This window comes from Penaeus vannamei, chromosome 2, assembly GCF_042767895.1.
Source record: "Penaeus vannamei isolate JL-2024 chromosome 2, ASM4276789v1, whole genome shotgun sequence".
Classification (NCBI taxonomy): domain Eukaryota; kingdom Metazoa; phylum Arthropoda; class Malacostraca; order Decapoda; family Penaeidae; genus Penaeus; species Penaeus vannamei.
In genome coordinates, this window is record NC_091550.1 from 14383232 (window position 1) to 14410923 (window position 27692).

The 27692-nt window shown below is 44.1% G+C and overlaps 1 protein-coding gene across 1 annotated transcript in view; it reads left to right on the top strand.

The window, feature by feature from the left end:
* Dhc36C (Dynein heavy chain at 36C) overlaps positions 1–27692 on the top strand; it is a 93921-nt gene that overhangs the window by 2348 nt on the left and 63881 nt on the right. Inside the window, exons 4-20 of the mRNA XM_070130484.1 lie at positions 955–1068; positions 1702–1829; positions 2252–2408; positions 3693–3839; positions 5440–5655; positions 7472–7675; positions 9397–9515; positions 11884–12013; positions 13143–13304; positions 14644–14780; positions 15773–16018; positions 16507–16705; positions 18601–18728; positions 19150–19259; positions 20250–20368; positions 21909–22050; positions 24040–24176. Coding sequence (XP_069986585.1) covers positions 955–1068; positions 1702–1829; positions 2252–2408; positions 3693–3839; positions 5440–5655; positions 7472–7675; positions 9397–9515; positions 11884–12013; positions 13143–13304; positions 14644–14780; positions 15773–16018; positions 16507–16705; positions 18601–18728; positions 19150–19259; positions 20250–20368; positions 21909–22050; positions 24040–24176 — 2595 coding nt within the window. The remainder of the gene's footprint in view (positions 1–954; positions 1069–1701; positions 1830–2251; positions 2409–3692; positions 3840–5439; positions 5656–7471; positions 7676–9396; positions 9516–11883; positions 12014–13142; positions 13305–14643; positions 14781–15772; positions 16019–16506; positions 16706–18600; positions 18729–19149; positions 19260–20249; positions 20369–21908; positions 22051–24039; positions 24177–27692) is intronic.

Below are 27692 nucleotides of genomic sequence, written 5' to 3' on the forward strand. Positions count from 1 at the left end.
TCCTCCTCCTCCCGCTCTCCTCCTCCTCCTCCCCCTCCTCCTCCCTCTCTCCTCCCTCCCTCCTCCCCCTCTCCTCCTCCTCTTCTCCCTCCTCCTCCTCCTCCTCCCCCTATCCTCCTCCTCCTCCTCCCCCTCTCCTCCTCCTCCCTCCTCCCTCCCTCTCCCTCTCCTCCTCCTCCTCCTCCCCCTCTCCTCCTCCTCCTCCTCCTCCCCCTATCCTCCTCCTCCTCCTCCCCCTATCCTCTCCTCCCTCCTCCCCCTATCCTCCTCTCTCCTCCCCCTATCCTCCTCCTCCTCCTCCTCCCCCTCTCCTCCTCCCTCCTCCTCCTCCCCCTCTCCTCCCTCCTCCTCCTCCCTCCTCTCCTCCTCCTCCTCTTCCTCCCCCTCTCCTCCTCCTCCTCCCTCCTTCTTCCTCCTCCCTTCCTCCCCTCCGCTCTCCTCCTCCTCCTTCTCCCCCTCTCCCTCCTCCTCCTGCTCTCCCCTATCCTCCTCCTCCTCCTCCCCCTATCCTCCTCCTCCTCCTCCCCCTCCTCCCTCTCTCTCCTCCTCCTCCTCCCCCTCTCCTCCTCCCTCTCTCCCCCTCCCCCTCTCCTCCTCCTCCTCCTCCTCCTCCTCCTCCTCTCCCCCTATCCTCCTCCTCCTCCTCCCCCTCTCCCTATCCTCCCTCCTCCTCTCCTCCCCTCTCCTCCTCCTCCTCCTCCTCCCCCTCTCCTCCTCCTTCCCTCTTCCTCCCCCTCTCCTCCCCCTCTATCCCTCCTCTCCTCCTCCTCTCTCCTCCTCCTCCTCCCCCCTCTCCTCCTCCTCCTCCTCCTCCTCCCCTCTCCTCCTCCTCCTCCTCTATCCCCCTCTCCTCCTCCTCCTCCTCCTCCTCCTTCCCCCTCTCCTCCTCCTCCTCCTCCTCCCCCTCTCCTCCTCCTCCTCCTCCTCTCCATCTCCTCCCCCCCTCTTCCCCAGGCCGAGGAGGAGGTGCAGGAGTTCATGTCGGGCGACCATCCCTTCGAGGCCTACGTGCAGAAGCTGACGGAGTTCTCTCTCCTCAGGGCAGATATTCTCAACTCGTCACAACAGGTGATTGTGTCTTTGTTCTTTTTGTTTCGTTATCTTTCTTGATATAGTGGTGGATAGATTAGGCGAATAGATAGATGGGTGTGTATGTTATGTTTATGTGACGACCCCTTCAAAAAATGAGTATTTGATGGTTACGGTTATTATGATTATTCTCCAATATCATGTCTACGAAATGGCCGCCTTACTCCAAAAAAAGGAATATTGATGATTACTTTTATCACTGTTTACTAACATTATATCTACAAAAGCCCCCCCCCCCCAAAAAAAAAGAATAATAAATAATAATAATAATAAATAAATACATAAATGATGATAATGATAATGATGAAAAATAAAATAAAATATATGTGTAAATGTATAAGTATATATATATATATATATATATATATATATATATATATATATATATATATGTGTGTGTGTGTGTGTGTGTGTGTGTGTGTGTGCGTGTGTGTGTGTGTGTGTGTGAGTGTGTGTGTGTGTGTGTGTGTGTGTGTGTGTGTGTGTGTGTGTGTGTGTGTGTGTGTATGTATGTATGTATTTGATAATTACTAGCATTATTATTTACCAATAAAAACCCAAAATTCTCTTGTCACATTAACGCCTTCTCCCTCTCTCTCCTGTCTCCTGAAGGTGGTGGAGCTCGGGCCCTACGAAGTGCACTGCGAGGCCCTGGTGGCGGCGCTGGTGTCTCGTGTGACTAACCTGCGCAGGGAGATGCTCCTGCACCTTCACAGGCAGTACTGCGCTACAGCTGAGACGTGAGTTCTTCTTGGTTTGGGTTGTTTGGTTGGAGAGAGCGGGTCGTGTGTAAGGGTGTGCTGGATGTTCGTGTGTGATTCTGAGCTGTGTGCACTTGTGTGTGATGCTCCGATGTGTATTTGTGTGTAATGCTGTGTTGTGTATTTCTGTATAATGGTGTACTGTGCATTTGTGTAGTGCGTGTGGTGCGTATTTAGTGTAATGTTGTACTGTGTATTTCTGCGTAATGCTGTTTTGTGTATTTCTGTGTAATGCTGTGTTGTGCATTTATGTGTAATGCTGTACTGTGTATTTATGTGTAATGCTGTACTGTATATTTCTCTGTAATGCTGTGTTCAGTATCCTTATCTTTGCGTGTATACTAGTCACTGTAACTTCCCTATTACATTCACAAAAAATCCCAACATCCACCGCCCCTCAGACTGTGCGCCGAGCTGAAGGAGATCACGGAGCGCGCCCTCAGCACCCCGGGGGACACACTCGAACTCATGGCACACAAGAGCTACATGGAGAACGTCATGGAGAACCAGCTGAACACACTCGAAACCCGCGTCTGGCGCCTCCACACCCAGCTGCAGGTGAGGCGGGGCGGAAGCGAACACGTACAGCTACACAGAGAACTATCGTTAGGAGGGGTGTCGAAACATACAATAACGGACAGGGCCTCGTGTTCCGGAAGGGTTGGTATTTCGGATTTCAAAATTGTCTCGTTTTGATTCGTGTCTCGAACAGTCGTTTCGGAATTCGTCTAGATTCACTAAGAGATGATGATTTTATTCTTTTAAGGGCTGGAATGTGCCTTGCAATATTCAGATAAGCCACACATACCCATGAGCAGTTGGAAAATCAGGGATACCAACAGTTTCGTAGCGTTCACAACTATATTTCAAAAAGTATCGTTGCTTGTGTCAGAATGTTTAGCATGATTTTCTAACGATAATTTTTTGTGTAGCTGCTCATGTTACACGGACAGGGGGAAAAATACATACAAGAACAGACAAGTGTACACACATATGCACACGGGTATGAATACTTATGGATAGTCAACTTCCTACAATTGATTATTAATTAGTCAGATTTAAATGAACTAATTATCTCCCGTCGTTATTGTATTAAGCATGTTTCCGAAACCCTTAGAGTATAATAACCTTCCCAGTTAAACCGAAGTCAATCGTTAATCATTACTTCCACGATCTAAAATGTATAAAGGATGTATATTTTCCTTGCAGTAGATTTGAAATTTGATGCGTTTCGATTAAATCTTTATCGGAAGTATAGTTACTCTTAACCAGTAATGACTGACTTATTCTCTTTCCCTTCCTCTCCCTTCTGCCATTTCTTTCTTCCCCTTCCCCTGCCCCATCCTCCCCGACCCTTGTCTTCCCCCTCATCCGTCCATTCCCTTGCCCCTTTCCCTTCCTCCTGCTTCTTGTTTTAACCCCTCACTTCCGCCCCTTCCTTTATCTTTATCCCCTCTCGCGCCCTTCCTCTTCCCATTCCTCTAACCTTACTTTCCCCACCCCCTCCCCCCTCCCATTCTCCTACCCGTATCTTCCCCTCTCCCTTTTCCGCTTTTCCCTTTCACACTCGCTCTCCCCTTGCTTTCCTCCCCTCCACCCCTTCCTTTTACCTTACCCTCTTCCACTCCCCCTTTCCCCTTCCCCCTCTTCCTTTTTCCCCATCCCCACTCTTCCCTTTTCCCCTTCCCCACTCTTCCCTTTTACCTTTCCCCCCTCTTCCCTTTTCTCTTTCCCCTTCCCCCCTCTTCCCTTTTCCCTTTTCCCCCATCCTCCTTTCCCCTTCCCCACTCTTCCCTTTTACCTTTCCCCCCTCTTCCCTTTTCTCTTTCCCCTTCCCCTCAGTTCCTGGCCGAGAACATGTCCCTGAGTTCGGAGGAATGTAGCGACGCCGTGCAGCCCCTGGCGTGGTTCATCCGCCTCCCGGAGGTTTTCCGTCTGCACCTCAACATCATCACGGAGAAGAGGGCGGAGTACGAGTCCAACCTCAGGGTGAGTGGCTCTTGGGGTCTTGAAAGCGGGGTTTGGGGTCCAGGGAGGGGGGGGTTGGAGGGATATATATGGGGAGGGAGTTAGTTACAAGCGTAAGAGTGGGGGGGGTGTTGTGTTGTGTTGTGTGTGTGTGTGTGTGTGTGTGTGTGTGTGTGTGTGTGTGTGTGTGTGTGTGTGTGTGTGTGTGCGTATGCACGTGTGTGTGTGTGTGTGTGCGTATGCACGTGTGTGTGTGTGTGTGCGTATGCACGTGTGTGTGTCTTTGTGCGTATGAACGTGTGTGTGTGCGTGTGCACGTGAGTGTGTGTATGTGTGTGTGTGTGTACGTGTGTTTGTGTGTTTGTGTGTGTATGTGCACGTGTGTGTATGTTTCAGCGTCAATTTAATCAGGATCTCACAATCAGATATCCTATAGACCAGGGGTTCCCAATCTGGGGGCCATGGCCCGCAGTGGGGCCACAGGGTACTTTCTAGGGCGCTATGGAGCAATATAAAATTTATAACTTGGAATTTTATCTCACTTATAGTACCCACATATAATTATCTCTCACATATCAATTAATTGGTATCTTTCCATACGTGTTCTTGTCCCATAGCGTTTGACACCATTACAGTATTCATAAGAAGCAATAACTGAATCAGAAAAGATAAAATACCCTGAGATGGAGATTATTACTTATTGGTCGGGGGCCACAGAAGGAAAAAGATTGGGAACCACTGCTATAGGCGATACATTCCGTGATTTAACCTTCATAAGAGTTCATTCGAAAATATCCTTGGAAATACAACGCCAAAAATCGTCTTCCCTGGTGATTATGGAAAGATCTCAGTATTACATTGGCTTCACAAAGTTTCTGTTTTCCTGTTCTGTCAAAGTAAAATTAAACCGCCGTTGAAATAGGAATTCAAAATATCTGGACTTAACGGTTTTATGTAGGCCGATGAGAACAAATCTGTTATAATTCATGTTTTCGAAGTGGGAATGAGATTTTTTGTTCTCTGTGGGCTGTATGTTTTCAGGAACTTCACTAACAGATAAACCTTTTGTTCTCTTCTCACCTCTACGTAAATTGTTTTCTTTATTTCTTTCTTCAAAGTCATGTCTCATGTTGTTCCTATGGTTATCACAAAAAATGCCATCTCTTTTCATTTTACGTTTAGTAAGGTAAAATATCTTTTACTGTCCTGGCACAAAATACCAGTAGTCTCATTTCAATTACCGTAGGCATCAACCTTATCGTCGTTTTTTCTTTTTCCTTTCATGTATAAATTCGTAAATAAAGCAGACTGGCAAATCGGATATTTTTTTTCGAGTCAATATTTTTTTTTCTGCTGACATGCACTCGTCTTGGGTGTAAGCAAAGACAATAAATTACAAGTATATAATTCCTATCAAAAAAAGTAGGTCTATGCACTATGTGTTTGAGTAACGTATGCATTTATACACATGTATGGACTCCTTTCCGATGCTCTCTGCCCCTCGACTTTTCTGTTTATTTACTTATTCTTTCTTCTCCCCTTTTTCCAAAAAACATTTTCTCTCTTTCGGAACCCCCTGCTTTTAATCCCCCCCTACGTCTCTCTCTCTCTCTCGCTCTAGGAACGCCGCGAGAAGTTCCAGGACGAGCTAGCCGAGTACGCCGAGCAGCTGGAGGAATTCCAAAACTTCGGCGACCATGGCGAGATCCACGAGTACCTTCGGCGGGCAAAGTCCCTGCACACGAGGCTCGACCACGCGGCCAACTACACCGACCAGATCAACAAGGAAGAGGAGGCTCTGTCTTGGAACACCACGCATTACCCGCTTAGGAAACAGGTGAGGGAAGAATAAAAGGGAGGAGAATAGGAAAAGGGGAGGATAGATAGATAGGTAGATAGATGACTAGGAAATTTTCAAAAGATGAATAGCGTCCGAGGATAACTACCAAAACAGGTTTACAAGGTAGAGACGACTTAATTAACCTGATGAGGAAGCAGGTAAAGAAGGGAAAGGGAAAATGACATAAAGACATGAGAAAGAGGGAAATAGGTGAAAAGACAAAGAGCAAAAATTAAAAATAGTTGGGTTTAGTGTCCATTTCAAGGACTATATAGGGTTTGATGGGGGCAAGCTCCTCCATTGAATACCAAGAAGCAGGTATGAGGACTTTCGGTCCATAAATGCGGAAGGTAAGAGGTAAGGGCAAAATGGTTGAAATAGAAGTACATATACAATTTGATTTGCATGAGTCAGCCACAGAGGATGGCAAGCATTACACAGATCCCCCAATCCCTTTCTCGTTGTCGTGGGGGGCTTAGGAGTCGGAGACTGAGGCCCAAGGTAGCGGTTCACCCCTACTGTGGACCTTGCATGGACTTTTCTTCTTCCCCTTCCTTTTCCTACTCTCCATTTCCCTTTTCTGTCTACTTCCTAAGGTGTAAGAACCGTGTTGAAAGGATGAAAAGCTGGCTTTCTGTCTTCCCTCTTTACCCTTTTCACTACCATGCTAACCTACAGCGCTCTACAGCCTCTGACATTAACGATTTGTCCTAATTGTTAATTAATTTTTACCCTTACGCCACAATACTTTTATCATTATTTGTTTTGACCATTAACCATTCTAAGAATCCACAAACTTCACCTTATGGTTCAGCAAAACTTTTTATTGCAGGGCATCTTCCCCAAGCCTCACCCTATGGTTTATATACGCTACTAATGACCTTATATGTTCACGTGACAGAAAATTTTCAATAAATAGAAATGCCATATTTAGAAATGGATATGTTCTCGATGGCCAGAAAGGAGTAACATATTCTGACAGTTACAATTGTAATGATAATCATTAGCTCGGGAAACAATCAAGGGGCAGTAAAAATGAAGTAGCAACAGGTTTGTCAGTGATTTTGAAGATTGGGTTGAAGAATAGAGATAGCAATGACCCTATTGCTAATATTACTATTAACCCAGCCCACTTCACCAACTTTATACCCCATATAATAGTGAAAATGATAACATTTTGGACAATAACAATGATAATAAAAGATGTAAAGATTAACCTACTCAACAAAGCATTCATACAGCCTGGCAAGCATAAACAGTAATAATTCCAAACTGAACTGGATACAGTGCATGTAACCAGTATTAATGGGTTAATCGCAATGACCAGATCACCAAAGAAAATGAAATCAGGAGAGGGGGAATTTGGAGTGCAAAGAAATAGGTGAGGTTGTAACTTCGACTTCCATACCATGGTGGCAGCGGTGGGATTCTAGTTCACAGACATTCATGGATATTGATAAACAGGGAAGGGGGTGGAGGGTGGACTTTAGGGATTTCAAGTGTGTGGAAGGCGGGGAAGGGTTAGAGTAGGATAGTAATGAGATAAACAGGTAGAGAACATGTAAGATATTTCAGAATATCATATACTACTTTTGACATTATGATCATTATCACCACCATTAACATTTTTTGTCTCATCAGCAAAACCTTGATCATCATCATGCCTATCCTTATCTTCCACAGAAACGCTCACTACAAATCCATCATACACCACCACCTCCACCCTCACCACCACAACCCCCATCATTCCAAACCATCAAATCATCACCCCTACTAACCCCACCTCCCACTCCCTTGCCCCTCTCCCTCCCAGGTATCCGACCGTCTAGCGCCCTTCCTGAAGCTGTACGAGGTGGGCGTGGAGTGGTCAGACCGCCTCGAGGAATGGCTCCACTCGCCCGTAGGAACTCACGATCCTGACGTCATCGCGCAGGAGGTCGCGGCCACCTGGCGGACGGTCTACAAACTAGAGAAGGGTTTCGGAGATATTCCCGCTGCAAAGGATCTCGTGCTGGCGGTAGGTTTTTATTATTATTATTATTTCATTATTATTATTATTATTATTTCATTATTATTATTATTATTATTATTTCATTATTATTATTATTATTTCATTATTATTATTATTATTATTATTATTTCATTATTATTGTTATTATTATTATTTCATTATTATTATTATTATTATTATTATTATTATTATTATTATTTCATTATTATTATTATTATTATTTCATTATTATTATTATTATTATTATTATTATTTCATTATTATTATTATTATTATTATTATTATTATTATTATTATTATTATTATTTCATTGTTATCATTATTATTATTTCATTATTATTATTATTATTACTTCATTATTATTGTTATTTTTATTTCATTATTATTATTATTATTATTATTATTTCATTATTATTATTACTATTATTTTTATTTTATTATTGTTATTATTATTATTATCATTATTATTATCATTTTATTATTATTATTATTATTGTTATTATTACTTTACTTATTATTTCGTTACTGAACTTTTTTTATTTCTGTGAAGATTTTGTAATTATTTTTGGTAGTTAAAGATATAGATTTACTTTTATCTGTATGTCGTATTTTGCATATTTTGATTGCCTATTTCACTGAAAAAATAAAATTGAATGCACTAGATTCACAAAACCAAAATTCAGGTAAAGATTCATCAGCGAAACGTATGGAAAACAAACATATAAAAAATAAAAACTTTTTCTCAAATTTCTGTGGCAGTCCCTCTTTTTGCTAGTCTATCCCTCTGCCTATCTGTATATCTATCTCTATCTGATCTTTCGTTCCCTTCCTTCCTTCCATTCTCTTTCTCTCTACCTCTCACACTGTCTCTCTCTTCCACCTTTCTACCTTACTGTCTGTTCTCCTCTCTCCTCTCCTTTTCCCCCCCTTCTCCTTATTTCCCTCCTTCTCACCCATTCATCCCCCTTCTCCACCTTCCCCTTTCATTTCCTCCTCTAACCCATCCATTTCCCAATCACCTTCCCCTCCTCTCTCCCTCCATCACTCACTCACTCTCTTCGTCCCTCCCCTCATTCGCTCTGTTATCCTCTTCACCCTCATTCTCCCTCTCTCCATCACCCTCCTGCTCCCTCCCTCCCTCTCTCCAGCACCCCACTTACGCTCATCCCTATCTCTCTTACCCCACTCACCTTCCTTCTCTCATCCTCCTCCCCTTCCTTCCCTCACCCCACTTACCCTCCTCCTCCTCCCCCCTTTCTCCATCATTCCATTCCCCCTCCGTTTCCTTCATTCTCTCACCCAACTCCCCCTCCCTCCCTCCTTCCCTGATTCACCCTCCCCCTCCCTCCGTCATTCATCTCCCACTCCCCCTCCATCCTCCCTTCCTCTCTCCCTCCTTCACTTTTCTCTTCTGTCCCTCCCTCCCTCCATCACCCTTCCCCTCCCTCGCTCCCTCCTTCACCCTTCCCCTCCCTCCCTCCTTCACCCTTCTCTTCACCCTTCCACTCCCTCTCTCCTTCCCCCCCCTCTCTCCTTCACCCTTCTCCTCCCTCCTGCCCTCCTTCACCCTTCTCCTCCCTCCTTCGCCCTTCTCCTCCCTCCTTCACCCTTTATCTTCCCTCCCTCCCTCCTTTACCCTTCCCCTCCCTCCCTCCTCCACCCTACTCACCCTCCCTCCCTCCCTCCCTTCTTCACCTTGCTCACCCTCCCTCTCCCTCCCCCTGCAGGTCCGCCAGAAGATCGAGGGCTTCCGCGAGAACCTCCCGCTGGTGCAGACGCTCGGAAACCCCGGCCTCAAGGAACGCCACTGGGAGAAGATCTCGGAGGTCGTTGGGTATCCCCTGAGGTGAGATGGGGTTGGGGGTGGGGGGGTAGGTGGAGGGGTGAGGGGGGGAGGGTATAGGTGGGTAGGTGAAAGGGTGGAGGGGTATAGGCGGTGGGGGATGTAGGTGGAGAAGTGGAGGGGGGTATAGGCGGTGGGTAGATGGAGGGGTGGGGAGTGGTGATGGATTCGGGGGTTGGGGGTAGATGGAGGGGGAGGGTATGTTGAGGGATGGGGGAATGAGGTGAGATGGATTCGGGGGTTGGTGTGGAGGGGTGGTTATGGATTTGGGGGTTAGGGGTAGATGGAGGGGGAGGGTATGTTGAGGGATGGGGGAATGAGGTGAGATGGATTCGGGGATTGGGGTGGAGAGGGAGGGGTGGGGGAGATGGGGTTCTTTTCGAGAGAAGAATTTTTAGAATTTTCCAAGAAATTATTCCAATCTGTTTAGAATTTGTTTAGAAATAGTTAGAATGCGTCTAGATTTCCTTAGAATTGGTCTAGAAATTGTTATAATTTGTTTAAAGTTTGTCTAGCTTTTCTTGGAGTTTGTTTAGAATGTGTCAAGAATTTGTTATGATCTGTAGAATTTGTCAAGAATTTTTATCTGTCTAGAATTTGTTATGATCTGCCTAGAATTTGTCAAGAATTTGTTAGAATCTGTTTGGAATTTGTTAGAATCTGTTTGGGATTTGTAGAAAGTTTAGAATTTGTTTGAATAATATTAGAATTTGCAAAATTTGTCTCGAAATGTGCAAACATTGGAGATCAACGTATAGGTGGAGAAATGGAATCGATTTGGATAGATAGATGGGGCTGAATAGAGAAAGAATGGACATAGAGAATAGAGAAGATGCTAGTGCAGAGTTGGGAGGGGGAGATGGAGAGATAAGAAGAGGGAGATAAAAAACGGGAAATAAGTTCATAAAAAAATATGAGATAAGAGGTGATTTTTTGTTTATGTTGCGTATTGTCTCTCGCTTTTATTTTTTGTATTAGAGATAATTAAGATTATAGAAGTGGAAAAGGAAGATAGTGTGTATTTATATGTATACATGTGGGCGCCAGTGCATGCTATATTGATATTTATGTATCTATTCCATAGCTTCTATACGTGCATACAGTTTATATCTTCAACAACATAGAACATGAACCATTGTAGAAAAGGTGTCAATGAGAATGAATATCTTAACAATACAAGAGATATATTTAACCGGTTTCGAATATATCTTCGTCAGAAATACATGTTTTTTTTCTGACGGAAGATATATTCGAAACAAATACATCTCTTGTATTGTGAAGATATTCATACCTTTCTTTACATTTGTCAACATGAATGCGTTCTAATATAGACTATCCCTCTCAGTTCTAACAAATTCTAGACTTTCTACAAATTCCAAACAGATTCTAACAAATTCTTGACAAATTCCAGACAGATCATAAAAAAATTCTTGACAAATTCCAGACAGATCATAAAAAAATTCTTGACAAATTCCAGACAGATCATAAATTTTTTTTTGACAAATTCTAAACATATTCATTTAAATCACTTCCCATTTCCCTCCATTACTCACTTAACATTCAATTTAAGCCATTTCCCAATTCAAAGCTTTTCTCGATTCTCACTGTGACCATCAGCACTACATACCATTTAATTAAGATTCATTACCCATTTTTTTCTGTTATTCTTCTACCATTCATTTCAAACCGTTTCTCAATTTCTTTCTTTCTCGCTCGTACCACTAACCCCATTTACTATTCATATCAGTCAATTTGTCAATATTTCTGTTACCCATTTACCATTTAATTTAGACAATTTCCACTTTTCTTTCTATTACCCATTCACCATTTAATTTAAACCATTTTTCAGTTCTCTCTATTACTCGTACCTCCAACACCATTTACCATGTAGTTTATACCATTTCTCGATTTTCTCTCTTACCATCAACACCACCTTACACTGAATTCAAAACATTTTTCAATATTCTATTATCTAATTACCATTTGATTTAAACCATTTCTTAATTCTCTATCATATCATTAACACCATTTATCATTTACCTCAAAACATTTCTCGATTCTCTCTCTTCCATCAACACCATTAGCCATTTCATTCAAGCCATTTCTCGATCATCTCCACCAACGCCACTGACTCCCCTCCCTCCCCCCTCTCTCCACCAACGCCACTGACCCCCCATCCTCTCCTTCTCCCCACTCCTTTCCCTCTCCCTCCCTCTCCTCCTCCCTCCCTCTCTCTCTCTCCCTCTTCCTCTCCTCCTCCCTCCATCCCTCTCCCCCTTCCTCTCCTCTTCCCTCCCTCTCCTACTCCTCCCTCCATCCCCCCTCTCTCCACCAACGCCACTGACCCCCCCCCCTCCCTCTCCACCCCCAGGGCCGACGCGACCACGACCCTCCAGCTCCTCATCGACAGCAACCTCGAGGACTACCTCTCCAAGTTCGAGTCTGTGTCGGAGGCGGCGTCCAAGGAGCACGTCTTCGAGAGGAATCTGGAGAAGATGAAGGTGAGGGGGAAGGAGGGAGAGAGGGGGAGAGGGAGGGGGAGGAGGAGGTGGAGGGAAGGAGGGGGAGGGAGGGAGGGAGGGGGAGGGAAAGGGGATGGGATGGGAGGGGAGGAGAGGGAGAGAGGGAGGGAGGGAAGGGGAGAGAGAGGGGGAGTGTGAGAAGGAGGGAGGAGAGAGAGAAGGGGGGAGGGAGGGAGGGGGAGAGAGAAGGAGAGAGGGGGAGAAAGATGGATGGAGGGAGAGGGAGGGAGGGGGAGAGGTGAACGAAGAGATAAAGGGAGAGAGAAAGAGAGAGGGAGAGGAAGAAAAAAAGAGATGAAAAGAGGGATAGAGGGAGAGAAGATAAAAAAGAGTAACACGTCCATCGGAGAAACAAAATACGAATTCCTCGAATGACGTCATCGCAAATAAAAGAAATATATCAAGCGCATCCTTATGTAATCATGGGCATTAAAACCTATCCATAAGCATCGAAATAGATTAAAAACACGCATAAATCACTTTTTCTTACGGTCTTACACACAAACCTCCTTACCCTCCCCCCTTCCTCTTTCAAAAAAAAAAAAAAAAAAATTGAAAGATGTATTCCGTTGTATTCCAGGCGCATCTAGACGTATTTAGAGTCATTTATTTTGAATAATTTATCTAGAATCATCTACTTAGACTCATTAATCTGGAGACATGTAAAGTCATTTACTTAGAATCATTAGTTTAAAGACCATATATTTAGAAATCATGTATTTAGAATTATTTACCTAGAATCATTCATATAGAACCACCTATATGGAATCATTTACATAGAATCATTAATTTAAATAGTTTATTAAAAAATACAACTTTTATATAGAAGAATTTATATAGAATCATTTACTTAGAATCATTAACCGAAATCTTTTATAAAAAAAACAACATCTGTTTAGAATCACTTACATAGAATCATAATCTTTAACGTAGAATCCTTAATCGAAAAAAAACATCTGTTTAGAATCCTCTCCCTAGAAACATTTAAACAGAATCATTAATCGAAATCTTTTCATAAAAAACAACAACTGTTTAGAATCCTTTCCCTAGACTCATTTAAACAGAATCATCGACCCAGAATCCCTCACCCCCCCCCTTCCGTCCGCAGAGCGAGTGGCAGGAGATGGAGCTCGTCCTGCGTCCGCACCGCGAGACGGACACGTGGGTCCTGGCGGCCGTCGAGGACATCCAGTTCCTCCTCGACGACCACATCGTCAAGACGCAGTCCATGAGGTCGTCGCCCTTCATTAAGCCCATCGAGGCGGAGGTGGTGAGTAGGGGAGTGCGGTCGTCGAGGTGGGGATAGATAGATTGATAGATGTGGATGTATATGTGGACTTCATGATATGTTTACACTTCCGTGTGCATATATACGGATGCGAATACGCACATGCACACGCATAAGTAAACGTATAGGCATACGCATATACACACGCATACGCATACGTATACGCACATGCACACATATTTTTCATGCCAATGTTCATAATCATCCCATTCTATATAGTCATTCCTCCTCCTCTTTTCTCGCGATTTCTCCCTCTTTCTATGTATCCCTAGTCTCTCTGTGTCTTTATCTCTCTCTCCAACTTCTTCCCTATCTGTTCATCCACCCATTCACCTATCTCTGATCCACCCTTTTCTCTGTCACTTCATCTGCCTATCTATCTATCCCCTATTATCGATCTCTCCATTCTTTTGTTTATCTCTTCATCCACCCATCCACCTATGAACGATTTCTTTAACCTTTTCTCTCTCTTTTCATCCACCCATCTATCTCTGTCTTTTTATCAATCTCCCCATCTTTTTCTTTACCTCTTTATCCATCTCTGTCCCTTTATCGATCTCTCAGTCCTTCCCCTTGTATATTAATTCATCCATCCATCTATTATCGCTCTCTCTAACCTTCTCCCTATCTATTCATCCAACCAACCCTTTTGTATCAGTCCCTCTATCGATCTCTCCATCCTTTTCTCTATCTCTCCTTCCACCCATCTATCTCTGTCCCTTTATCGGTCTCTCCCTCCTTTCTCATATCTATTCATCCACCTCTCCTCCTATTATCGATCTCTCCATCCTTCCCCCTTTCTATTCATCCACCCCTCCTCCTATTATCGACTTTTCTCTCCTTTCCCCTATCCAATCATACATACATCCACCTATTATTGATCTCTCCATCCTTTCCCTTATCCATTCATCCATCCCTGCACCTATCATCGATCTCTCCCTCTTTTTATCTATCTCTCCATCCACCCATCTATCTCTGTCCCTTTATCAGGCTCTTTCTCCTTTCCCCTATCCATTCATCCGCCCATCTATCTCTGTCCCTTTATCAGTCTCTCTCTCCTTTCCCCTATCCATTCATCCACCCATCCACCTATCATCGATATCTCCCTCCTTTTCCCTATCTCTCCATCCACCCATCTATCTCTGTCCATTTATGAGTCTCTCTCTCCTTTCCCCTATCTATTCATCCACCCCTCCACCTATCATCGATCTCCCCATCCTTTCCCTTATCCATTCATTCATCCATCCACCTATTATCGTTCTCTCCCTCCTTCCCCCAACCTATTCATCCACCCATCCATCTATCCCCCCCCCCCTTCCAGGCCGCGTGGGAGACGACCCTGGCGCAACTGCAGGAGGTGGTGGACGAGTGGCTCCGAGTGCAGGCGACGTGGATCTACCTCGAACCTATTTTCGGCTCTCCGGATATCATGGCTCAGATGCCCGAGGAGGGACGCAGGTGAGGGACGGTGGAGGGTAGGAGGGAGGGATGGGGGGAAGAGGAGGGAGTGGATAGGGTGGGATGTTGGTGAGGGAAGAGAAGATTGGGGAGGGAGGGAGTGGGAGGAACGTAGGTGAAGGAGACAGAAGGTGAGGGAGGGGGAAGGGAAGGAGGGCGAAGGGAGAGATGGACGTACGTGATTGAGGGTGGAGGGAGGGAGGGAGGGAGGCAAGTGAAGGATGGAGAAGGGGGGGTGGAAGTGACGCGTAGGGATCGAAAATGAGGGAGAGACACAGGTGATGGAGGGCGAAAAGGAGGGATACGTAGCCGAGGAAGGACAGGAAGAGGAGGTTGAGACATAGGAAGAGTAAATAAAATGAAAGAGAAGTGAAAGAAAAGTGCAGCTTCATTCCTAGCCGTAATGATAACGCCCTCCCTCCCCAGGTTAAGTAAAACAAGGAAGTAGCAGAAGTAGTGGTTAGCAGAACCAGTAGTAATAAGTAACTGTTTTGTTACCAGCATCATTTAAGATCTTAATATAACCAACGTCAGGATTTCCCCTTTCTTTGCAATTCTCTTAAAGTACTGATATCTGAATGTAATTATCCCTATCACAGTATCATCCGTACTTATGTACATTTCTTTGTCTTAAAAACAGTTATATATTTCACGTTATTATCATCACATTAACTTTTTCACCACTACACCCTCGTACAGCCATAACTGTAGTATCTAAATTCTAACCATTCCCATATTTTTTTCATGGTTATGTATGCACTTATATTGCAATGGTAATAATCCCCTAACGTTTCCTATCATCAACATTTTTTGCTGTGAGCCCCATCCTACTCAGTGCAGTTCTTTACCACAAATCCTCGTCCTCTCTCTCTCCTTGACACACAAATGGACGAGCCAATTTCAGTCCTCTCTTTCCCCACTTTTCCTCCCTTTCTCCTTCTTCTTCCGTCCTCTCTTCCCTTCCTCCTGACGTGTCTCCGCCTCCTCGCCAGATTCAACACAGTCGACAAGACATGGAAGGACATCATGAAGAGCGTCCGGCAGAACACGCGCGTCCTGTCGGTGCTCGAGGTGGACAAGATCCTCGAGCGCCTCAGGAAGTCCTCGGAGCTCCTGGAGCTGATCCAGCGCGGCCTCAACGAGTACCTGGAGAAGAAGCGCCTCTACTTCCCCAGGTTCTTCTTCCTGTCCAACGAGGAGCTTCTCGAGATCCTGAGCGAGACCAAAGACCCCAGCAGGTAATTGTCTTTTCGTCCAGACTCTAATTTATTTGTTTTTACTACAATTCGTTCTATGTATATCTACTCAGTTATTAGAGCTCCTCAAGATGCAGAGAGAAAATAGAATCCTAAGAGTTATTTATTGTCTATGGTGTATTTGATTTATCTATTTACGTATGTTTTGTCTTCATCTGAATAGCCGCCTTTTTTTAATCAGTGAACCCACATTTTTCATACATTTTTTAGCTCGAAATCAGTTACTTAACAACAGAGGCAAATGCATTATTCACATTAATTCTCCATACTCCACATTGATTATTCACATTAACTATCCACACAATGAATTATTAAACCATGAACTCCATCCGTATTCACATTCACAACAAATATTCAACAACGAATACATTTCACAGCCAGTTGATAAACTATAATTCCTCTTTATATTTTCATTTGCAATAAACCCATCCCTTTCCCCCCTCCCTTCAACCCTTTCCCTCTGCCCTCAGAGTGCAGCCTCACCTGAAGAAATGCTTCGAAGGCGTCAACTCCTTGGACTTCGGCGAGGACCTGGAAGTGGTGGCCATCAGGTCAAGTGAGGGCGAGGTCATCGGTCTCACCACCATCATCAGCACAGCCAAGGCGAGAGGGCAGGTCGAGAAGTGGCTGGTGCAGCTGGAGGCTAGCGTCAAGGCCAGCATTAAGAAGGTAAGGGAGAGAGAGGGAAAGAATGGGAGGAAGGAAAGTGAGTTTGGGAGATGGAAGAGGAGGGATCGAAAAGAATAGGAGAGAGAGAATAAGAGGAAGGAAGGAGGGATTGGGAGATGGAAGGGAAGGGATGAAAAAAATAGGAGGGAGAGAACAGGAGGAAGGAAAAAGAGATCGGAAGAAGGAGGATTGGAGGAAAACGATAAAAGAGAAGAAGGGGGATCGGAGAAAGAGGAGGAGAGGAAAAGTGGGGAAAGAGGTCGAAAAGTGGCTGGTGTAGATGGATGCTGGTGTCAGGGGCAGCACTAAGAAGGTATGGAAGAGTGAGGAAAGGAATGGGAAGAAGGAAGGTGAGATTGGAAGATGAAAGGGAAGAGATGGAAAAGATTAAGAGGGAGAGAATAGGAGGAAGGAAGGAAGGAAGGATTGGAAAAAAAAAGAGAAGGAGTAGAAAAGATTAGGAGGGAGAGAACAGGAGGAAGGATTTAGTGATTGGGAGAAGAAAGAGAAGGGATGAAAAAAGATGGGAGGGAGAGAACAGGAGGAAGGAAGGAGGGGATGTGAGAAGAAAGAGAAGGGATGGAAAAGGATAGGGAGAGAACAGGAGGAAGGTAGGAAGGATAGGAAAAAGAAAGAGAAGGGGTGGAAAAGATTAGGAGGAAGAGAACAGGAAGAAGGAAGGAGAGGATGAGAGAAGAAAGAGAAGGGATGGAAAAAGATGGGAGGGAGAGAACAGGAGGAAGGAAGGAGGGGATGTGAGAAGAAAGAGAAGGGATGGAAAAAGATAGGGAGAGAACAGGAAGAAGGAAGGAAGGATAGGAAAAAGAAAGAGAAGGAGTGGAAAAGATTAGGAGGAAGAGAACGGGAAGAAGGAAGGAGGGGATGAGAGAAGAAAGAGAAGGGGTGGAAAAGTTTAAGATGGAGGAGACAGGAAGGAACGAGGCATTGGAAGAAGAATGGGTAAAAGAGGAAAATTTTACAGTGAAGGAAGGGGGGATCGAAAGGAAAAGGAGAAAAAAACAATAACATTAGGAGGGGAAAGGAGAAATGGGAAGAAGAAGAAGAAGGGAGCAAGAGCAATTGAAGAAGGAAGAGAGGAGTAAAAAGGATCGAAAGAAGGGTCGAAAAAAAAACAGAGAAAACACGACGAAGGAGGAGCGGGAAGAAATCAGAAGAAGGAGAGGGAGGGTATGAAAAGTGGGGAAGAAAAATTCGGATTAGTGAATTGTCTAGGCCGAAAAGGGAGGGAGGGAGAGAGAGGATAGGGACCGAAGGGGACAATGAGAGAAGGGAAGCAGAAGGATGAGGATAAATGGGAAAGAAAGATCAAGAAATAGCCCGCCCATCCATTAAGTGCCAAGGAACCAAGGGAGAAGACAAGAAGAGAGTAAGGGAAGTAGTATTACGAAGGAGAAAGAGGTAAAAGGGAGGTCTAGAAGAGTCTAGCATCACGAACGTGAGATAAAGAAGGGGGAGCAGGGAGGATAAGGAGACGTAGAGATGGAGAAAGAAAGAGATGTAGGATTAGAGAATGGGAAGGAGAAGCAGAAAGGAAAAAATCAGTGTCCATGTCGAGAAGGGCTTCTTCCAGATAGAACTCAGTGTTCAGTTCAACACCTTAGGGCTTAGGAAGGAAGGGGAAACGATGGGAAGGGAAGGAGGTTATAAGGAAAGAAAGGAAGTAAAAAGAGAGATAGAGATGGAATGAAAGAGAAAGGGAGTAAAAAGAGAGATAGAGATGGAAGGAAAGAGAAAGGGAGTGAAAAGAGAGGATGAGATGGAAGGAAAGAGAAAAGGGCGAACAAAAAAAAAAAAAGAAATTAAAGCGAAAAGACGAGGAATTGACCATGAAACAAATACAATAAACACTTCTTATTTCTCTCCTACGTGCCAAGGTGGTCAAGTCGTGCATGGAGGCGTACACGACGAAGCCACGAGAGGAGTGGGCGCTGGAGTGGCCAGGCCAGGCGGTCCTCTGCGTCTCACAGACATTCTGGACGACTGAGGTGTCAAAGGGCATGAGGTGAGTTGGTGGGTTAGTTTGTCTGTTATTCTTTACATTTTTTTTCTCCCTTCCAACGTCTTTGTTTTCTTTTGGTTTCGTAAATTCTTCTGAGATCATCTTAATCTTTATGTTTCTCTTGTTCAATTTAGTTCTTTTGAAAAAGGTTTTAATTGTTTATTGATATATTTTGATAGCCTTTATATACACAAAGCGCTCTACTAATTACAGATTTGATATCATTCGTAAAAACTGCAAGTATTCAAATAATTTAGAATTATATCCAGATTTCAAATTTACGTACGAGAGAAAAGTCCCTTTCTCCAGCTCCTGGTTGATAATTACATTTTATATAGACTTTAAGGTTGAAAATAGATCATTAGAGATCATTATTCTTATCTTTACGCCCCGCCCCTTCCTCACGCCCCTCCTACGGTCTCAGGGAAGGAACGAAGCAGATGGAGGAATATTACGAACTGTGTAACAAGCAGATCGAGTTGGTTGTGGGTCTGGTGCGCGGGCAACTCTCCAAGCAGAACAGGACAACTCTCGGTACGTGTGTTTTTAGTATTATTCTTTTTTTCCTTCTTTTTAACTGTTTTTTTTTTCTTTGTATTTTATTGTTTTATGTATATATTTTTTTTACTTTTTCTTTCTTTTTTTTTCCTTTTATGTTTTTTTTTTTTTTTTTTACTTTTTTTTTTTACTTTTTTCCATCTTTCCCTGTTTTTCATCTTTGGTTGGTTGGATTGTTTATTTTTTCGATATTTTGTTTTTCCCTCTTTTTCTTTTTTTTCTTTTTTTCCTTTTTATTAGTTTTTTTTCCTTTTTCCTTTTTATTAGTTTTCCCCCTTTTTTTCCTTTTTATTAGTTTTTTTCTTTTTTATTATTTTTTTTACTTTTTTCCGTCTTTTTCACTTTTCTTTTTTTCTTTTTTTTCCTTTTTTGTTTTTGTTGGATTGTTTATTTGTTGCGATATTTTGTTATTTCTCGTCTAAATGCATGTTTATTCTTGGAAAATACATCAAAACTGAAACATAATTTGGATTAATTAACTAACTGGCATTTTTTTTTCTCCTCTCTCCTCTTTTCTCCGTTTTCTCTCATTCTCCTCCATCTATTCCCCTCTCTCCTCTTTCTTTTCACCTCTTTCCACTTCTCTCTTCATCCATCCCTCTGTACCCTTTTCCCTTCCCTTCCATCCTCCCTCTGCCCTTCCCATACCCCCTTGCCCACCCCTATACCCACGCACGCCCACCCCAACCCCACACCTGTGGCCCAACCTCACGCCTTCATACCCCACCCCACACCCGTACTCCAATCTCATACCACAAACTCCACCCTCGTACCCCAATCTTACGCCCCAATACCCCCCAACCCCACACCCATGTACGCCCACCCTATCCCCGTACCCAAACCCCACGCCCCTATACCCCCTACCTCAACCCCACGCCCTTATACCCCCACCACAACCCCACACCCACGTACACCCACCACAACCCCGTACCCCAACCCCACGCCCCTATACCTCAACCCCCACAGGCGCCCTCGTGGTCCTGGACGTCCACGCCCGTGACGTCATGAAAGAGGAGCTCATTAAGAAGAAAGTCACGGACCTCACTGACTTCACGTGGTTGTCTCAGCTCAGGTACTACTGGCAGGTAAGTCGAGTGGGAGAAGGGGGAGGGGGAGGGGGAGGGTCGGAGGGGATTGGGGGTTGAACAGGAAGAGGTTGGAGAGGGAGGGGATGGACGGGGTGTGGGTAAGGGGTTGAGCAGGAAGAGGGGGACGGGGATGGGGTGGGTGGGAGGGGATTGGTTGTTGAGCAGGAAGAGGTTGGAGGGGGAGGGGGTGGACGGGGTGTGGGTGGGGGGTTGAGCAGGAAGAGGTTGGAGAGGGAGGGGGTGGAGGGTGTGTGGGTGGGGGGTTGAGCAGGAAGAGGGGGACGGGGATGGGGTGGGTGGGAGGGGATTGGTTGTTGAGCAGGAAGAGGTTGGAGGGGGTGGGGGTTGAGGGGGTGTGGGTGGGGGGTTGAGCAGGAAGAGGGGGACGGGGAGGGGGTGGACGGGGTGTGGGTGGGGGGTTGAGCAGGAAGAGGTTGGAGAGGGAGGGGGTGGAGGGTGTGTGGGTGGGGGTTGAGCAGGAAGAGGGGGACGGGGATGGGGTGGGTGAGGGGGGGATTGGGGGTTGAGCAGGAAGAGATAGGAGGGGGAGGGGGTGGACGGGATGTGGGTGGGGGGTTGAGCAGGAAGAGGGGGACGGGGATGGGGTGGGTGAGGGGGGGATTGGGGGTTGAGCAGGAAGAGGGGGAGGGGTGTGGAGTGGGAGGGGATTGAGGGTTGAGCAGGAAAAGGGGAAGGTTGGAAGGAGGGGGTTGAGCAGTAAGAGGGGGAGGGGGAGAGGGGGGGTTGAGCAGGAAGAGGGGGAGTGGGTAGGAGGGGATTGGGGTTGTGCAAAATGAGGGGGAGGGGGAAGAAGGGGAGTTGAGCAGGAAGAAGGGGAGGGTGGGAGAAGGGGGGGGGGAGTAAGCAGGGAGAGGGAGAGGGAGGGAGGAGGGCCTAAAGGAAAAGGAAGAGAAGGAAAGGAGGTGGGGGGGAGGGGGGAAATGATAGGGAGGAACGACAAATAAGGGGAAATGAGAGATTGTCAAAGGGTTATTGAAAAGGGGAAAAAAGGGGGGTTGGAAAGAATGGTTCAATCTATACTTGCCTATTGATCTGTGCATCGTTCTGTTTTGTGTCAATCTGTCAATCTTTATCGATGACTATTCATCTAATAGGTTTTTTTTCTCCCCTTCTCCCACCGCTCTCCTATACCTTTCAAATCTATTCCCTTCTCCATCCCCTCCCCTCTCCACACTTCCATTCCTCTCCCCTCACCCCTTCTCTCTCCTCACCCTTCTTCTCCACTCACCCCCTCCTCTCCCTTCCCCCCTCCCCTCCCCTCTCTCCACACCCTCTCCCCTCCCCTCACCCCCTCCTTTCCCTTCACCCCTCCCCTCCCTTCCTCTCCCTTCGCCCCCACCTCTCCCTTCACCCCTCCCCTCCCCTCTCCCCACACCCTCTCCTCACCCCTCACCCCCTCTTCTCTCCTTACCCCCACCCCTCCCCTCCCTTCACCCCTTCACCCTTCTCTCCCCTCACCCCTCCCCTCACCCCTTCACCCCTTCCCCTCCCCTCACCCCCTCCTCTCCCCTCACAGGACGACATCCTCAAAGTCCGGATGATCAACGCCGAGCTGGAATACGGTTATGAGTACCTGGGCAACACCGGCCGTCTTGTCATCACCTCACTCACCGATCGCTGCTACCGGACGCTCACGCAGGCCCTCATGCTCAATCTGGGTGAGTTGTGAGGGTTTTTTTGGGGGGGTTGTGAGGTGGTGTATAGGTTGTTGGTTGTGGGTTGTGAGGTTATTGGGGGGTTGTAAGGTGTTGTATAGGTTGTGAGGTTATTGGGGGGTTGTGAGGTGTTGTATAGGTTGTTGGTTGGGGTTGTGAGGTTTTGGGGATTGTGGTGGTTGTGAGGTGGTGTATAGGTTGTTAGTTGTGGGTTGTGAGGTTTTGAGGGGTTGTAGGGGTTGTGAGTTGTGTAGGTTGTGGGTCTCGGTAGGTTTTCGTGTTCGGTCTAGGTGGGTTGTGAGGTGTTGTGAGTGTGGGGTTGTCTGGTGGGGGTAAATTGTGAGTTGTGGGTTGTGATTCGTGATGGTGGTGGATCACTTACTGTATGGTCAATCTAGATGGGTTATTGGTTAGTTATAAGTTAGTTTTGGGTCTCGATAAGTATTCATGCTCATTCTTTGTGAGTTGGTAGGTTTTGTGAATTGTTGTGAGGTGTGAGTGGTAAATAAGTTGTCAATCATGCTCAATCTAGGTGAGTTATGAGGTATGGGTTGTGGGTCGGGGGTTAGTTACAAGTCGTTGTGAGTTGTGAGTCGTCGTGGTGGGTTTAGTATGTTCTCAGTGTTGAATATAGATGAGTTATGAGGTTGTATAAGTTGTGAGTTGTAGGTGGATTGTTGTGAGGTATGAGTTATAAGTTGTGAGTTGTGAGGTCTTCTGAGTTGTTAGTTTTGGGTTGTGGGTTTTGTAAGGCGGGAGTAATAATTTATTAGGAGTTATGAGCTGAGACGGGGATAATGGATCACCCAGGCCCTCATATTTAGTCTAGGCGGGTTGTGAGGCGTGAGTTGTAAATCGATGTAGGTTGTGAGTTGCGATACTGATGGTTGATCATATAGGTTTCCATGCTCAATATCGGCAAGTTATGAGTTTTTAGGAGTTATGGTTTGTGGGTTTAGTTATTATGAGTTATGAGTGTTGATGTGGTGATCATATGCTTTATTTCGGTTTTGTGAGTTATGACTCTTGGGTGGCGAATCGTTAGGGTCATGAGTTATGAGTAATGAGTTTTTATGAGTTGCGTTGTTATGAGTTATGTGTTTTTATGAGCTATGCGTTGTTATAATTTATATGTTGTTATGAGCTTTATGTTGTTTTGAGTTATGTGCTGTTATGAGGTCAGATATGAGTTGTTATGAGCTATTTGTTGTGAGTTACGAATTGTTATGAGCTGTGTTGTTATGAGTTATGTGTTATGAGTTATTATGAGATCAGTTATGAATTGTTGAGATGAATTATGAGTTGTTATGACCAATGCGTTGTGAGTTATGAATTGTTATGAGCTGTCCTGTTATGAGTTGTGAGTTATGAGTCTTGATGATCGGATTTTTGCACAGGCTCCCATGCTCCACCGAGTGAGTCGTAAGTGTTTCTTCCGTGAGTTATGACTCGTTATTTATGAGGGCAATGAGGTCGTTGTCTTGATTTATGTTGGTCCTCATTCTCCGTGATTTGTGAGGCCCAAGTCCCGGGGATGAAATTATATTCGTAATATTGTATCTATTTTTTCATCTTTTTCTTTCTTTCTTCTTTTCTTTTTTTTTATCCACTGAATTTTCGGTGAATTGTTTATACACCACTAAAACTACTATTGCGTCTATCATTACTACTACTACTATTGTAAATAATAATACTGCAATTACTACTACTATTACTACCACCATCAGTACCACTATTGATACCATTACCACTATCACCACCACCAACACCACTACTACCACCAACACCACTACCAAAACCACTATTGATACCATTACCACTATCACCACCACTACTGCTACCACTACCACCACCACCACCACCACCACCACCACCACCACTACCTACACCACCACCACCACCACCACCGCTACTACTACCAAAACTACAAATAAAACAGCAACTATCACCACCCAAACTAAACCCACTGCTACTATCTCTCCCCCTCCCTAGGCGGCGCCCCCGAAGGCCCCGCAGGAACTGGCAAGACGGAGACCACGAAGGACCTCGCCAAAGCCGTGGCCAAACAGTGCGTCGTGTTCAACTGTTCGGATGGGCTCGACTACATCTCCCTTGCGAAGTTCTTCAAGGTTAGATGAATAAGGGTTGTATTTTTTTTCTCTCTCTCTCTCTCTCTCTCTCTCTTTTTTTCTTCTTTTCTCTTATTTTCTTTCTCTTTCATTTTTTTGAATGGAACTGTCTGAGTGTCAATAAGGGTAGTTATTTTTTCAGTTAGAATGGTGTTGTAAAAGTGTGAATGATGGTAATTAAACTTTTCTCTGGTAGAATTGTATTTTTAAAAATTTAAATGATTTTTTTTTTCTTTTTTATAAAGCTTTTGTAAAAGAAAATCTTGCTGTCACGTGGAAAGTCACTATTTTTTATCACAATTGCAGTTAAGAAAAACAAAATATTTTAATCATATTTTCGTTTCCTCTGAAGGTTTTTCTCGTCTCAGTCAGTCTGCGTGTGCTCATGAATTTTACATAGAATTGTGCATGACGGTTTCAATACGTTTTACTCAGTGATTTTGAAACCATTGTCTTAGAATCACCGAACTAGTATTCTTCATTTCACCGTTTCAACTTGCTAATAAGACACTGATTTAGTATCACTTACGGCCAAAAAGAGAACAAAAATCGGTTTATTCGGCCGATTTGTTAAAATTGTGCGAGGCCGAACCCAAAGAATATTCGTATACTTGACATGCATAAATAAAAAAATAAATGCATATTTATCAATCTAGACATGTATATCAACCGGGTAAAGAGATAGATAAATGTAAATCTATCAGATATATAGATAGATATGCATATATTCCTGCGTATATGCATGTCTGCATTTACAGATATTCATTGGGTCGGGCCTCGCACAATTTTAACAAACCGGCCGATTATTAATACTTAGTTTAGTTTAGTCCTTTATTTACCACCCTGGCTAACTGCACAGGCGTGGGCAAGCTGTGGTACATTTGATACATGGTCAAAGCATTATATAATAGCATTACAGTGTAAATCTAGATCATAAAATTCTTACGGTCTAAAATATATCATTTAAAAGAAAAGAACAATCAGTAATTTGTCTACTCATCTATCAAGCCGGCATACGGCTTGGGCGTGGAAAGGCAATGTAATATTTGATATGTGGTCATGTGATACTACATTTCAGATTTAGGATATAACATAATTATATCTTCCAAGACATCAGATGATATGAAGTAGTTACATAGTTCTCCATACCTCATGCTATGTGGTCTGAAAGGCTGTATTACATGGCACTCTGAGATATAATGTACAAGTGTTCGCTTATATTCTTCATTGCATAATTTACACTTAGTTTCTTCAACATTACAGGCTGTACTGACCTGCCAGTACAATCTATATCCCAGCCTGATTCTTGCGGTCACAATATCACACTGTCTTGTTCTTGTTTTGTATAAACCATAGATGAATACATCTTGCATAAACCGGTCATAGTGTTTTATGCTACAGCTTTCAGGCCGTTGAGAATCTATCAAGTCAGACAAGTCCTCTTTGAAGGAAGTTTTAATTATGTGTGAAATCCTAGCAAGAGGTACTCCAAGATCTATATCCACACTTTGCTTGTCACATGCTGATTTTGCTAGGCGGTCAGCATGATCATGCCTGGGGATTCCAACATGCGATGGTACCCACACAAAACGTATGTCATGGCCTCGTTCTTTTGCACGATACACATTTATTCTTATGTCATTTGCAATATTTCCTGCACCTTTGTCTAGTGTGTTCAATGCCTGGAGAGCACTCTGTGAGTCGCAGAAAATGACGCCTGAGCCTTGACTTAATAGAAATTCGGTGGCTATGAGCATTCCTACCAACTCAGTTTGCGTAGTGCTAGCCCAGTCATGAACCCGCCTACAATCTTGGTGCTGCAAAATATTGTTTTTATATACGACAAAAGCGCATCCTGCTCTACTCCCAGACTGCAAGGATCCATCAGTGTAGTATTGGGCATAGTTTCAAGGTGCTCATTGATAATTGCTAAAGCATACTGCTGAAGTACAGCAGGGGGGACACTGTCTTTTTTGGGGGCAGTCGTATAAAATACACTTAGGTCCGACATTTTCCACGGCGGAGCAGAACGTCCATGTAGGGTCTTAGTTATGGATATGTTCAGCTGAGACAACTGTTTACATGTTACTTGCTGCCATGGATTTGAATTTGAATCGATGTTGCCATTCAAAGTTAGCTCCACTATTCTATGTTTTAGTTGTCTTTGGAACTCTGTACAATAGAGGGGTTCTCTTATTGCTTTGACGCTAAATGTGGTGTTTATGTATAATATTCTTTCATAGACAAATTAAGTTCTGTTCGAGAATAAGCCTCATGGCCTCATTTTGTACAATTTCTAAACTAGCCAACTCTGATTCCTTGTATAATGCTAGGTGCAATGCATGATAATCCATGACCGACCGTATGTATGGCAGGTAAAAGAGTCTAGCAATATTGACATTAATACCATGGTCTTTGCCGACAAGTGTCCTGAGTGGCTTCAGACGTTCCCACAGCCTTTTCTTCAGGTTTTGTATGAACTCTGCATCATTAACAGCCACCCCGAGATATTTGTATTGGTGACAGAGATCTAGCTCAACGTCATTGATGTGAAACCTTGGCAGAGGGATTGTTTTAGGGTTAAGTGCCTTGGTTTTTTCAGTCGATATTATCAAGCCACACTCTGTAGCCCTTGCTGAAAGCACATCAAGGATCTGTTGCATTCTCTCCTCGGATGAGGATTTAATGCAAATATCATCGGCATAGCAAATAATGGAGTCTTTGCCCTCAAGTGGTATATCGCCTAGTAATCTATGCATTAGGATGTTAAATAGCATGGGACTAAGTACGCCTCCCTTCAATACTCGTTCTTAATCTAGGGTATTCAGACCGCAGATTTGTCGACATGTCACGAAAATGTCTTTTAACACCCGATATTTGTCAGGGACTCGACCGGAATCTCATTTTAACTTTGCTGAAAAAAACTCCGCGTCAGTAACGATATGAAGCACTTGCAAGCCACTCTATATACTGTTAAACGTTAATTAAGCCGTTTCTCCAAAAAATAATGCAGTATTCTTTTCGTTAAATTCAAAATGGCCCGCCTGTTTTCTCGGCTCACGTGATGGCAACAAAGGCAGAGGGTGCCACGTGTTCTCTTATAAGATATTAAATGTGTGATATTATAGGCATTTAATGGTATGTTTCGTTGTTATGGGTATTCGTTTTCATGATCATGCTACGAGTTATGGACGAAATCGATAGTCTAAGGCAAATTCAAAGGCAATCCTGGGAGTCAAATACCGTTATTCTAAATATCACCGTTATTTTCATTATTTTAAACTTTTTTTTCTCTTTCTATCCATCATCATTTTCGTCCTTCCACCCTTATAGATTTATTTTCTGAAAGTAAACTGGTCTGTTTCTCTCTCTCTCTTTCTCTTTCTCTTTCTTTCTCTCTTTCTCTCTCTTTCTCTTTCTCTTTTTTTCTCTCTCTCTTTCTTTCTCTCTCTTTCTTTCTCTCTCTTTCTCTTTCTCTTTCTCTTTCTCTTTCTCTTTCTCTCTCTCTCTCTCTCT